This window comes from Physeter macrocephalus, chromosome 13 (assembly GCF_002837175.3).
Source record: "Physeter macrocephalus isolate SW-GA chromosome 13, ASM283717v5, whole genome shotgun sequence".
NCBI lineage: Eukaryota > Metazoa > Chordata > Mammalia > Artiodactyla > Physeteridae > Physeter > Physeter macrocephalus.
This window is the reverse complement of record NC_041226.1, coordinates 7,813,587-7,826,154: the sequence shown is the minus strand read 5'-3', so window position 1 is coordinate 7,826,154 and position 12,568 is coordinate 7,813,587. Positions and strand designations below refer to the sequence as shown.

General features: G+C 36.2%; 1 protein-coding gene across 5 annotated transcripts in view; it reads right to left on the bottom strand.

The window, feature by feature from the left end:
- The window catches only part of USPL1 (ubiquitin specific peptidase like 1), a 39,684-nt gene that overhangs the window by 21,167 nt on the left and 5,949 nt on the right, over nucleotides 1-12,568 (bottom strand). The window contains exons 2-5 of one of the 5 annotated variants that reach the window (XM_024125967.3): nucleotides 10,285-10,450; nucleotides 9,640-9,768; nucleotides 5,287-5,932; nucleotides 1,284-1,397 (exon numbers count right to left, since the gene is read on the bottom strand). In XM_024125967.3, coding sequence (XP_023981735.1) covers nucleotides 1,284-1,397; nucleotides 5,287-5,932; nucleotides 9,640-9,768; nucleotides 10,285-10,383 — 988 coding nt within the window. In that variant the 5' untranslated portion in view covers nucleotides 10,384-10,450. Of the gene's footprint in view, nucleotides 1-1,283; nucleotides 1,398-2,127; nucleotides 2,198-5,286; nucleotides 5,933-7,275; nucleotides 7,304-9,639; nucleotides 9,769-10,284; nucleotides 10,451-12,568 lie in introns of those variants that run through there. The other 4 variants (XM_024125968.3, XM_024125969.2, XM_007123866.4 and 1 more) reach the window with 4 other exon arrangements.

Sequence of the window (12,568 nt, the reverse complement as noted above, 5' to 3'; positions counted from 1 at the left end):
ACTAAGCCCGTGCGCCACAACTACTGAGCCCGCGAGCCACAACTACTGAAGCCCGCGCGCCTAGAGCCCATGCTCCGCAACAAGAGAAGCCACCGCAGTGAGAAGCCCACGCACCACAACTACTGAGCCTGCGAGCCACAACTACTGAGCCCACGTGCCACAACTACTGAAGCCCGCGCGCCTAGAGCCCGTGCTCCCCAACAAGTGAAGCCACCTCAATGAGAAGCCCGCGCACTGCAATGAAGAGTAGCCCCCACTCGCTGCAACTAGAGAAAGGCCACGTGCAGCAACGAAGACCCAACACAGTCAAAAATAAAATAAATAAATAAAATTTTTTAAAAATAGATTAAAAAAAAAAAAGGATAAAGAGAAATATGGTAATTCCCTGGCGGTCCAGTGGTTAGGACTCAGCTCTTTCATTGCTGGGGCCCTGGGTTCAATCCCTGTCGGGGAACTAAGATCCCACAAGCTGTGTGGCAGGAAAAAAAAAAAAAAAAGATAAAGAGAAATAAAACATAAAGAGAAATAAAAGGCACCCCCTCCAAAAAAAAAAAATCACTACCAGCTCCTTTTTGCAATACAAAAAAAAATTTATAAAGACCTGGAGACTCTAGCGCCCCTGTTCCACTCTGCTCCCAGAGGCCAAAAGACAATTCATAGAGGACAAAGCAGGTCTCATTCTTATGCCCTTTTTAAAAGTAAGAAAACTTTCCCAAAAGGTCATCAGTATATATATATCTCCTCATATTCCATTGGCTAAAACTGTACCATATTTCCATTCCTAAACCAATCACTAGCAGGGGAAATAGAATTACTATGGTTGGTGCAGACCAGAGATTCTCAACCCCATCCGTCCATAAGAATCACATGGAGGCTTCTAAAAATTACTGATACTTGAACTCCATCCTGAGATTCTTATATAATGGGCCCCCAGCACTAGTTATTTACTTTAAAATTTCCTAGGTGCTTCTTTAATGCACAGTCAGTCAAGGTTGAAAACGCTGGAGCAGTCTACTGGGGGACAGTGTTGGGAAAGCAACCGATGGTGTATCCCGTGAGTATTCAGCTGGTTCTGAGAACTGCATCCGCGCTGAAGGGGTGGAACACATGCCTGCATATTTATATAGAACACCTCCATCCACGAATGATTTAACCAGTGATTAAATGATCAGATTCCAAGAATCTCATCATCCCAAGTAATAAAACAGTATTATATTTCCTTTTGATATAAGTATGTCTTTATGGTAGATGAGTAATACAGTTAAATTCCATAAATTACTTACCTAATGTACACCTAAGCTGAGGCTGAAGCCTAATAAAAATATCATCTCTGACTTCATTCAGACAGGTCTCTATCTTTGCAAATATTTCAGAAGGAAGTTTTTTACAATCTCCATCTGATAATAAAATACAGAACATTATCAATTTCTCATCAACCTATTTCTTTCTACAGACAATTAAGACATTACCAAAATGAAAGTTTACCAGAGTCAACAAATTTTGCAGAGACAAAAATGTAAAATACAAAATTCCTTAATTCTTTTTCCTCTCTCTGTGGTATACCATATATTCTCTCAATATGTGTTAACAGCACAATATCATTAGTACTGACTGCCTGGCTCAACATCATTCTGTCTGAGTAAAATCTCAGTGCAAGTCTTTCTCATCCAAATAATCACAAGCCTAGCTAAAGAGCCACCCTTTCAGATATTTTGCCCATCTCTGAAACAGCTGAAGCTTTCTCTTTTCATGAAATTATTACTTATGCTAGAGACAAAATCTAACCATTTAATCCTCTCTGTATAACCTTTACTGAACTTAACTAGATCACAGGAGCAGACAAATTTATAAGGAGTCTTAATAAAGTCATGATTATTTCCCAAACATTTGGTATGTTCTCCTCCTCCTATGTCTTTTGAAGGGTCTTCAATGACATCATCACATTTCATACAATTCTACATTCTGCTTTTTTTTTACACAAATCTGCTTCATTAAAAAATTTGCAGGTTAGTAATTACACTCTGACTGAACCATAGTTTTATTAGCCATTCCCTATTGCTGGACATTTAAGTTGTTTTTTTTTTACTATTATAAATACTATCATATTAAACATCTTTGGGCACACACCTGTCCATGTTTTTGATCGTTTCTTTAGGGTAAAAGTCCTCAAGATGCAATTACTCTGGCAGAAAACTACCTAAGATTAATAAGAAAATTATGTTGAATAAAAGCCACCATATGCATCTGACTCTAGTTACTTTTAAGCTACAAATAGATCTTTTCACTCAAATCTCTTACAAATAAATAGTTCATACAGCCTGATCACACTCTGCTTATATGTTTCACTATGAAAACATCTGGAGTCTTCTGTAATATGAAGTAAGCATTAACCAGAATTTTTGTTATTTGACCACGCTGAAGAAAAAACTTACAATCCAAGATAATGTAACTTGAACAAATGTAATTACAACTATATTGTAAAAACTACAATTATCTTGTAAAAAATTAATATAATATTAAAATTAAAAGTTAATATTAATTTAATATTCAAGTCAAAATTTGAATGAGGTATGTTCTTCTACAACAAACAACTGTCACCAACTCAGTACTGGGGTTTCTATAATTATAGAAAACAGGAATAAAGAGAAAAGGCAAAAGCAAATATGCTTGTGAGAAAATGAATTTTAAAAATTGCAAAAAAATTCAATCTCAAAGAAACTCAAATTGAAACAAAATATTTTTTATCTAAAAAAATTACAACTTTTTAAACATTTCTACGCAAAGGTGATTAGAGTGTTCTGGGATGTTTATTTCTACATATGAAATTGGAATTATTATGTTGGTATAACCCTTCCGGAAAGCCATTTAGAAAGACTCTTTTTTTTTTTTTTTTTTAAAGGATCCCCAAGGGGATCACCTTCTTTTTTTTAATATAAATTTATTTATTTTATTTATTTAGTTTTGGCTGTGTTGGGTCTTTGTTGCTGCACGTGGGCTTTCTCTAGTTGCAGCGAGTGGGGGCTATTCTTTATATAAATATTTTAACATCTCTTCTAGGGTATAATCAGCAATAGATTCAAAGGATACAGGGATATCTGCCATGGTATTAACACATAATAGCAAAAAAAAAAATGGTAAGTAGCCTGAATGGTTAACAATGGGGAAACAATGTATAAGAGTATACTAATAAAGTAAAATGTTGCAAAATCGAAGTCAAACTGCATAAAGGTTAGGATTCTCCACCTACCAGATACCAAAACCCCAAAAGCCATAATAATTAAAGAGTATGGCATTGGTACAGAGACAGAAAAATACTCAACAATGGGGAAACAATGTATAAGATCTATATAAAAGACTGCATGATCAAAGTCAAGTTGAATAAAGATGAGGATAGCAAGACCTAAAATGCCCTAATAATTAAAACAGTGTGGTACTGGTGCAGGGACAGATAAAGTGACCAAGAAAACAAAAGCGAGTTAAGGAACAGCTGCACACATACATAGAATGTTATATGACAAAGGGGGCATGGCAGATCAATTGAGGAAAAAGGTGGAGCTAGAAAAACTGGCTATGCAATGGAAAAAAATGAACCGTTACCACATACCAGACACAATTACCTCCAGTTGAACTCAGAATTTCAATGTAAAAAGCAAAGCTCTGTTGAGTTCTCAGTGAAAATAGAGGTAAATGACTTTCTGATCTTGGAGAAAGGAAACATTTCTTTTTAAAACCACAGACATTGGGCTTCCCTGGTGGCGCAGTGGTTGCGCGTCCGCCTGCCGATGCAGGGGAACCGGGTTTGCGCCCCGGTCTGGGAGGATCCCACATGCCACGGAGCGGCTGGGCCCGTGGGCCATGGCCGCTGGGCTTGCGCGTCCAGAGCCTGTGCCCCGCAACGGGAGAGGCCACAACAGAGGGAGGCCCGCATACCAAAAAAAAAAAAAAAAAAAACCACAGACATTACTAGCTATAAAAGGAAAGATTAACAATTTCTGTCATCAAAAGATATCTTTAAAAAAGTAGAAACATGAGATACAAACTGGGAGATTCAGTAACCTGTCTGAATAAATATAGCAACAAGGACATATAAAAACTCACACAAATCAATAAGAACATGACAATACAACAAACAGGGATAAGACACAAACAGGCTTCACAGAGGGAACAGAGGGTCAATCTACATACGAAGAGCTGTTTAACCTCTTTAAAATCTGGGAAAAGCAAATCAAGACCACAAACCATTTTATACCATTCAAATTGCAAAAATCACCAGGTGTGAAAATAACCAAGGGAGGAAATATGGATTAGGAAGATGTCTTCTACATTGCTAATGGGAGTAGACTGGTACAACCACTTTGGAAAACGATTGGCCCTTATCTAGTAAATCTGAACTCAGAGCCTATCCTATGGTATATCCAAGAAAAACTCTTGTACCCCAGGAGACTTGCCTAAGAATAGTCACAGCAGCAGTATTTACAATTGCAAAAAACAACCCAATGACAGATGAATAAATACACTTATGTACTTACAAACTGATATACTTACGAACTGGAAATATTATATAGCAACAAAAATCAATGAAACACAAATACAAGCAGCAGCAAAGATAAATCTTTATAAAAAGAAAAGAAAGTCCCAGAAGAAACTGTACAGTATGTCTTTTTTTCATAAAGTTCAAAACGTTAAATTAGGCAATATATTGCTTAGTCATATATATGTAGGAAAAACTATTAAAAACAAGAAACGATATAACACATTTCAGGATAATGATTAACTTTGGGGGAAGTAGATGATCGGATGTGGAGGAACACATAGGTAGATGTAAGTCACTGGAAATATTTTAATTTATCTTGGGTTCATGGGTATCCTATTTTATAGAAAATAAAAATATAGCCCTCTCTGTGAAAAGAGATTTTGGGGGAGTTGTGGGATTATGGATGGTTTGTATTTACTTCTTTATTCTGCTTTACGGCAACTCAAAAACTGAAAGTTGTACTTTGATGGACTCTATGTACTTTGCTGGACCACCATTACCCTGACAGCTAAGATACAGCCATAGCCTCTTTACTCTGTACTCTTAGTTTTTGAACAAGACTGCCTTTGGGGCAGTCATGATAACACAACTGGTGTTCACTCAAGCTTCATGACAGACTCGGTCCCTGGGCTCCTTGCTCCGAGGTTCTATGTAAAACAAAAGCTACTGATGGCATCTTTTCACGTGCTACGAGACAACGTTCAACATTAACCTCTTTAAAAATTAAAGAGAAATAAAATGTTATTACTAACCTTTAACTCCATCCAACTGACTGATGTGCAGAAACTCATTGGCTTGATTATACCGGGTAAACAACCGACCGAACACAGACTCCTCTTTAGAGCATAGGTCAGTCACAGTGTTTTTCAGCCCTTCCAAGTGCACCAATGCTGACAGGATACAGTCTAACCAACAGAGAGCATGTGCGTTTTTCCACTGGACACATGAAGTCTGGCAAAATGAGGTATGCTTGCTCTCCAACAGCATTTCCAGTTCAGATGTGCAGCCTTCATTTTGAGGGGAAGTCCCTCCAGTTCCAGAAACATCAACCATAGTAGCATCTTCTTCAGCAGCCATGTCAACAATATCAGCTTCCAAAATCTCATTCTGCTCCAAGGAATCAGTTGTCCTAATTGGATTCTGTTGACCACTGTGTAGTAAACCAGGTAAGTCTGATGAGGTTTCATCATACTCTTCTTCATTACGTTTACTGTTCAAAACTTGTTCACCATCAATACCACTATGATTTTTAGTCCTTTTGGAATTTGCTAAAAGAGGTGAATCTTTATAGTTGGTTTCCACGATCTTTCTTTTTTGAGGCTTATTTGGAGTGTGACAATCTTCCAAATCAGGAGTAATTAAGTTATTAAGTGATTTAGAGCCCAAGGGATAGATGCACTAGAAAGAAAAAAATAACAAAAACTAAAAATTCAAATAAGCTCAAGCTTTAACTTCACAGATTCTATATCATGAAAAATACGTATAAAATTTTAGCATTAATTTGACATGAGAGGGTATATAATATTATCAATCTAAATTTGAAGGAACCAGGGATAAACAGCTATTTAATCAAAAATTTCATCCTCAGGGCTTCCCTGGTGGCGCAGTGGTTGAGAGTCCGCCTGCCGATGCAGGGGATACAGGTTCATGCCCCGGTCCGGGAAGATCCCACATGCCACGGAGCGGCTGGGCCCGTGAGCCATGACCGCTGGGCCTGTGCGTCCGAAGCCTGTGCTCCGCAACGGGAGAGGCCAAAAAAAAAAAAAAAAAAAAAAAAAAAAAGAATCTAATGTTGAGTGAATTAAAAATTCCAACATTTTATGAGTGTATTATTCTTTTTAAGACAGGTACACTGCATAGCATTAAAAACTAGAAAAGTATTTTCAAACCAAAAAAGTCGCACAGAGTAATCTGTATTGTCTCTGTTTTGAAACTGAGTATTAATCTGAGAGCACATCAGCATATCAATTTTACACCCATCTTGGGTCTAAGAATCAAACTGGCTGAATTTTAATAACTTCACCATGCATGAACTCAATTTCAGGCAAATATCAAAAGTAAACAAATCACTAAAATAATCAATGAATTTTCCCTAAATTTGAAAACTAGTAAAATAGTTTATAAGACAGATGCAAGAAATCTACATACCCTGTGCCCTCATTTAAAATATGCTTTTTCTTCTACACCAGTATGGTAGATTGCTCCCTTGGTGGCCTCTAGTGAACTAAAGAACTATACCTCCAGATACTCATGCCCTTGTACAGGCAGCCCCCTGCCACACAGCCTCAGGCTTGGCCACGTGACTAGCTTTAATGGGACATTAGCAACCAGGATGCACATGCTTCATAAGCACTGGCTTATTGGGCTTGCCCTCTTGGACCCCTCTTTCTGAACAACCTTTCTGAGTCCCAGCCATCACACTGTAAGAATCCCAATTAGCCTCACCGAGAGACCCTCATGGAAAAGAAGTGAGATCCTGGCTGACTACCTGAGTTGAGTTCCCAGCTGGCAGCTAGCATCCACAGCCTGCCATGTGCACATTTTAGCTGTCCCAGCCAACAGTATGTGAAGTGTAAGAACTGCCTTGTCAACCCACAGAATCATAAGTGAAGCCATTAAGTTCCTTTGGTGACTAAGTTTTGAGATGGTTCACTTCACAGCAACAACTAACTGAAATGCTCTCATTTAAAGTATAGCATTTTCTATACAAGCAAACACTATATGCATAGTATTGTACTTACTTTGAAATTCTGTAATTTAACAGGACAAGTTCTTGATTTTTCTGTTACCAACTAGCTGTGCGGTCACCATCAACTAACAACTTGACCCTCAGCTTTATACCTTGAGATTATTTCCTTAGTCCTACCACATGCCAGAAGACAGAGAACACTTTAAAAATCAATAGCAGTAGTTTTGTATTCAGAATCATCCAAAAGAATTGAAAACAAAACCTCAAAGAGATATTTGCACACCCATATTCACTGCAGCATTATTTACAATAGCCAAGAGGTAGAAGCAAACCAAATGTCCATGGACAAACAAATGGATAAAGAAAACGTGGTATATACATACAATAGAATATTATTCAGCCTTAAAAAGGGAAATCCTGTCATATGCGACACTATGGATAAACCTTGAGGACATTATGCTAAGTAAAATCACAAAAGGACAAAAACTGTAGGATTCCACTTATATGAGGCACCTAGAGTAGTCAAATTCATAGAGACAGAGTAGAATGGTAGTTGCCAGGGCTACAGGGAGAAGTTGTTATTCAATGGGTACAGAATTTCAGTTTCACAAGATGAAAAGGTTCTAGAGATATGTTGTACAACAATGTGAATACAGCAAACTCTCCTGAACTGCACACTTAAAAATGGTTAAATTGGTAAATTTTATGTTTTCTTAACAATTAAAAAAATTTTTACTTTTTTTTTTTAAAGGTAAAAAATTTTTTAAAAACCTTTACCATTCTCAAGCAGAGTCAAACTCATGGTGTGCACATCCCACCAGCACCTCTACTTAATTACAAACAACAACAACAACAAAAATCACTCTTAGCCAGTGGGTAATACAAAGAGTTTGCTGACTCCTGGTGTAAACCAATGTACTTCATAAAATACACTGGGCTCTTACTGATGATTAGAACATTTTCTAAAAACTAGATCAATAATTAACTACCCTAAAGTTCTTTTTTTACATTTGCAAAGTATATACTTGAAACTCTTGGTTATTTTTTTTTTCTCATTGCTTAAAAAAGAATGCTTCAAAAACTAAAAATGCAAAAAACACATCTAACCATAATAGTTAAAACCACTGTTCTGAGAACAGAGACTTCTCTATTCTGGTAGTCCTTGGTTAAAGAACTCTACTGAAATATTACATATTGTTCAGAAGAGGGAAAAAAGTAATTTTCTTCTAGAATCAGTAAGTTTTATTTTTCTCTCTTTCCAGTGCTCACAATTCTACAACTTTATTCTGAGCTATTTATTTATTTATTTATTTAAAATTGCAAACTACCCACTCTCTGATACTCCAGTCCCTGTGGCTTTATTTTTCTCCACAGCACTTTTCATTACCTCACACAAAAAAGTATTCTTTCCTTTTTAATTTTCTTTCCCAATCTAGAATATAGCCTTGTTGAGAGCAAGAAATTTTTGTTTTATTCACTGTATCCTAGCATCTGGAACTGTGCCAACATGGTGACACACAAATAAATGTTTACTGCATAAATGCAAAAAAAAAATTTATTTCTATTTGTAAGAACACCTGAAATTTTCTTTAAGTGTTACCCAACAAAAGTATCTATCACCAACAGTATAATATAGTCTAGTATTTTCCAAAACTGGCTCATCATCAGACAGTTTATAAAAGTTATAAAACTACAGAATTCTGGGCCAACTCTATTGAATAAGCATCTAGGTGAGACCCAGAAATTTTTAAAAAGCTTTCCAAGTGATTCTGATGAACTGCTAGTTTACCTGGAATAATACATATCTGAAATTAGAAGACTGTATTCCAATCACTGCTCTGCTGCTTTATGAAGATGTTGTGTTCCTAAACCCTCTGCGTCTGTTTTTTTTATTCATAACATGGGAATACCGACCTTGCAAAGTTTTGAGAATTAAGTATGTATATGACAGTTTCATAAGTTGTCAAGTACAGTAAAATATAGAGTATTATGGAATTTAACGAGCTCCTGTGTAAAAAGTTGTACCAGTGGGTACAAATTACTATAATTCTAAGATATTTAGAGCCTTAAGTACATAATATTTAGAGATTAATAACCTTTTCAATAAGTCCCAAAGTTAATAACACATGAGAATAACAACAGCTAAAAGGACACCCACAAGGTTTAAAAAAAAATTATTGAAATATATTCTCTCTTCTCACAAGTCTAATGACAATAAAAACAAACATCTTCATGTAATAACTCAGGAAATCAAGTGGCAAAATAAAATATTTAAAACTACATACCAGACAGATCTAGAGACTAACTACATATTCAAAACATACAGTCTAAAAACTACAAAATGAGTACAAATTTAAACACTGAAGAAAAAAGCAAAAGGCAAAAACTTCAATACCATCTAAGATTAATACTTTACCTGCAGATCCTCACACAAAAAGACAGATTCTTGAAAACTAATTCGGTAAGTCTTTAAGGCTTTTAACTTTCCCTTCGTCCTACAAGCGGGGCAATACCCATCTGACGGTACTTTAGATGAATCATAATTCTAAAAGAGAAAAAAAATAAATTAAAATATAGACATTCCTAGATTGTATCAAATTAAAAAAAGTTAAATGGAAAAGTAACCAGAAAAAAAATGTACAATTTTTACCTAGAAGTGTCCTGGCAAGATATCTTAAAGACAGAAAATAAAAGAAATGCATATAGGCTTTAATACAGCTATTGTTCCAAAAAGAATATATTCCAGTTTTAAATATTAAATTAAGTGTTAAAAATAGCATCAGTTTTATCTGCAAGAAAAAAAGTAATGTCAACTGTCACTGAAAATACGTTCAACATTTTCAAATAGTAAACTATACGGTCTATGTTTTATTTCTACTTTTACATATCAATAAAACATAGAGAGGTAAACAGAGAACAATCTTTCGCCATTACTCTAAGATTTCCGTGGAAGATACAATTTTTAAAAAATTAACTGGTAAAATTAAAACCAAATTTAAGTCTTAAAAATAGGAGAGAAAAAAATCAACTTTGCACTGAGGCAAAAAATAAGTTCACTAACTTTTCCCAAATACCCCACCATGTGGAGTGAAGATATCCCTATATCAGTCCCTGGTCCAATCACTGGCAAACCATTTCCAATCTTCGGGGAATCCATCATTCCGAGTCACTGGCTAATTTATGTCACTTGAAACATGTCAATATCACTAAGGATTTTTCAATGAACCCTGGAAAAAAAAAAGTTAATAGACAATTTTTATAAGATGTATGCATATTAAGTATATTTTGAGAACTATATATCTTATGTTAAACATATTCTGAAATTGTAATCTTGAAGTGAAAACAAAATACCTAAATTTATTTAAAGATCTAGCAAATTTGTGGAGAGAGGGCAAAAACTGGCAATAGGACCAGTCTTCCCAGTAGACTCATTTGTAAGCACATTTATCAAAACTTGTAATAGAGATAGCTATTACTTAAATATATTGACAAGAGCTCGAAAACCTAAGTTCTTAGTCTACGCACAACTTGAAACAAATATGTGAGCATTATACCAAGAAAATATTTAAATAAAACACAGATCCATTGTGCCATTACTTAACAAGGACAAAAGAACCCCATACATTCTTATTGCTTTCAACTGCCAAGAATACATCACCAACTGAGAACAGTGCCACTTTTTATTTTTTTTATTTATTTTATTTATTTTTTTTATTTTTTATTTTTTTGTGGTATGCGGGCCTCCCTCTGTTGCGGCCTCTCCCGTTGCGGAGCACAGGCTCCGGACGCGCAGGCTCATTGGCCATGGCTCACGGGCCCAGCCGCTCCGCGGCACATGGGATCCTCCCAGACCAGGGCGCGAACCCGGTTCCCCTGCATCGGCAGGCGGACGCGCAACCACTGTGCCACCAGGGAAGCCCGGAACAGTGCCACTTTTTAAATAAAAGTTGCCAACAAAATACTATTTTATATTAAAGTAAATAATCTGTAATGGAACAAAAATATAAACACTGTCAATCGTACAACGTTTTGAGTGTAGACCCATGGAGTAGAATCACATTTAGTAAAGTTGAAATTATGAAACTGGAGCTCAGTGTAAGGGAAAAGTAATTGTTAACAGTGGTTTAGATATGGATTTAAAATACAAGGAAAACAAGATAAAGGAGAACTTTAAGCTGAGTGAATCACCACTTCACAGGGATGTTGTAAAACACTTTCAAGCAAGTCTTTCCCAAATCTAAGAATCCATGACTCTGTGACAACCACTTCCTAGGAAACTGGGGCTCACAGATTCACTTTAAAAAACTAGTTATGCTATTGTTTCCCGCTGTATAAACTTTACACATCATTCAAGCCAAGGAATAATTTCAAAAATAAAAATGCTTTTTAGAAAAGTATCAGTGGAGGATAGCCTCATCCACCAGAGGGCAGACAGCAGAAGCAAGAACTACAATTCTGCAGCCTGTGGAAGGAAAACCACATTCACAGAAAGACAGACAAAACGAAAAGGGAGAGGACTTTGTACCAGATGAAGGAACAAGACAAAAACCCAGAAAAACAACTAAATGAAGTGGAGATAGGCAACCTTCCAGAAAAAGAATTCGAATAATGATAGCGAAGATGATCTAGGACCTTGAAAAACGAATCGAGGCAAAGATTGAGAAGGTGCAAGAAATGTTTAGCAAAGACCTAGAAGAATTAAAGAACAAACACCTAGAAGAATTAAACAACAAACAAACAGAGATGAACAATACAATAACTGAAATGAAAAATACACTAGGAAGGAATCAATAACAGAGTAACTGAGGCAGAAGAATGGATAAATGACCTGGGAGACAGAATGGTGAAATTCACCGCTGTGTAACAGAATAAAGAAAACAGAATGAAAAGAAATGAAGACAGCCTAAGAGACCTCTGGGACAACATTAAACACAACAACATTTGCATTATAAGGGTCCCAGAAGGAGATGAGAGAGAGAGAGAAAGGACCCAAGAAAACATTTGAAGAGATTATACTCAAAAACTTCCCTAACATGGTAAAGGAAATAACCACCAAAGTCCAGGAAGGGCAGAGAGTCCCAGGCAGGATAAACCCAAGGAGAAACATGCCAAGAAACATAGTAATCAAATTCGCAAAAATTAAAGACAAAAAAAAATTATCGAAACCAACAAGGGAAAAAATGACAAATAACATACAAGGGAACACCCATAAGGTTAACAGCTGATTTCTCAGCAGAAATTCTACAAGCCAGAAGGAAGTGGCACAATATATTTAAAGTGATGAAAGGGAAGAACCTACAACCAAGATTACTCTACCCGGCAAGGATCTCATTCAGATTCGACAG